The 1,079-nt window shown below is 66.2% G+C and overlaps 2 protein-coding genes across 2 annotated transcripts in view; one reads left to right on the forward strand and one right to left on the reverse strand.

Moving 5' to 3' along the window:
• Positions 1 to 1,071, reverse strand: part of BET1L (Bet1 golgi vesicular membrane trafficking protein-like) — a 3,471-nt gene extending 2,400 nt beyond the window's left edge. The window contains exon 1 of the mRNA XM_014539189.1: positions 136 to 1,071. Within this exon, the coding sequence (XP_014394675.1) occupies positions 136 to 201 (66 nt within the window). The 5' untranslated portion in view covers positions 202 to 1,071. The remainder of the gene's footprint in view (positions 1 to 135) is intronic.
• The window catches only part of RIC8A (RIC8 guanine nucleotide exchange factor A), a 6,790-nt gene continuing 6,128 nt past the window's right edge, over positions 418 to 1,079 (forward strand). The window contains exon 1 of the mRNA XM_014539195.1: positions 418 to 432. Coding sequence (XP_014394681.1) covers positions 418 to 432 — 15 coding nt within the window. The remainder of the gene's footprint in view (positions 433 to 1,079) is intronic.

A 1,079-nucleotide genomic window follows, 5' to 3' on the forward strand; every position in this document is an offset into this window, starting at 1 on the left:
GCCACCACCAGGGTCAGGTCCAGGTGTCACCTGGGCCTCACACAGGTGGGAAGCCCATGAAACCCTTCCAGGCCTCTACCCCCTTGGGCCCCCGCTCCAGGGTGCCAGCTGGAGCGACAGTGGTCCACTACTGACCGATTTGAGCCTGGTGACCTTGGAGGCCAGGCTATCAGCCATCCGCCTGTTCTCCTGGTCTAGCATCTCCTCCACGGCACCGGAGCTCTGAGCTGCAGGAAGAGAGAGGCTGAGGGGGCACACCCACCGCGGGCTCTGGACCCCTGTGGCCTCCGGGCTTCACTACAGTCCTATCTGACCAGGTCTGACGTCCTGGGGGCCTGTGGCCGGCTGTGTGGGTTGAGCAGGTCCAGCCCTAACCCAGGGTCTGGTGCCTGGACCTCGCAGCGGGGGTAAGGCTGCATGAGCATCTGTCATGTGAGCACCTGTCCTACCTACACGCCCAGGCCGGAGTGGGGTGGGCAGGCACCCCCCAGTGTACAACCCCACAGGCTCAGTCACACGGGCACTGCCGGACACTCTGTCCGTGACAGATCTGCGCCCCCTCCGCGGACATCACCCTCCGAGTGCTTGGGGCCTATTCTGAGCCGCGCAGTAACCGCTGGGGCGGGCGTGGGAAAGGCAGGCGGGCTAGCGGGAGGGCCCTGCGGGGACCCCCTGTAAACTGAGTCCTGAAGTGACAAGTGACCAGGGAGGAAACCACTCAGCAACGCTCCCCAACAACAGAAGGGGGGCTGATGTCCAACCCGAGGGCAGGGCCTAGGTGCTTCCCTGAATGAGCTCAGTGCCTGCCGAGACCGGGGGCATCAGGTGCCAAGACCCAGACGCCCCACGTGACCCAGCTGCGGGGGCGCGGCCCGAGTCGCCCCTGTGTCCACACCACAGGGAGGAGGACGCGCGTCCTACTGGCCACTCAGGGTCACGAATCCCTACTGGCCAAGGCAGCTCAGCGACAACCCACTGCGCAGGTGCGAACAGTGCTCCCTGAGGAAATGGGGTGCCCGGACCCCATTTGCAACGAGACCGGCTGCGGCCCTCCCAGCACGCCGCCTCCGGGGCCCGGA

This window comes from Myotis brandtii, unplaced genomic scaffold (assembly GCF_000412655.1).
Source record: "Myotis brandtii unplaced genomic scaffold, ASM41265v1 scaffold2089, whole genome shotgun sequence".
Taxonomy (NCBI): domain Eukaryota; kingdom Metazoa; phylum Chordata; class Mammalia; order Chiroptera; family Vespertilionidae; genus Myotis; species Myotis brandtii.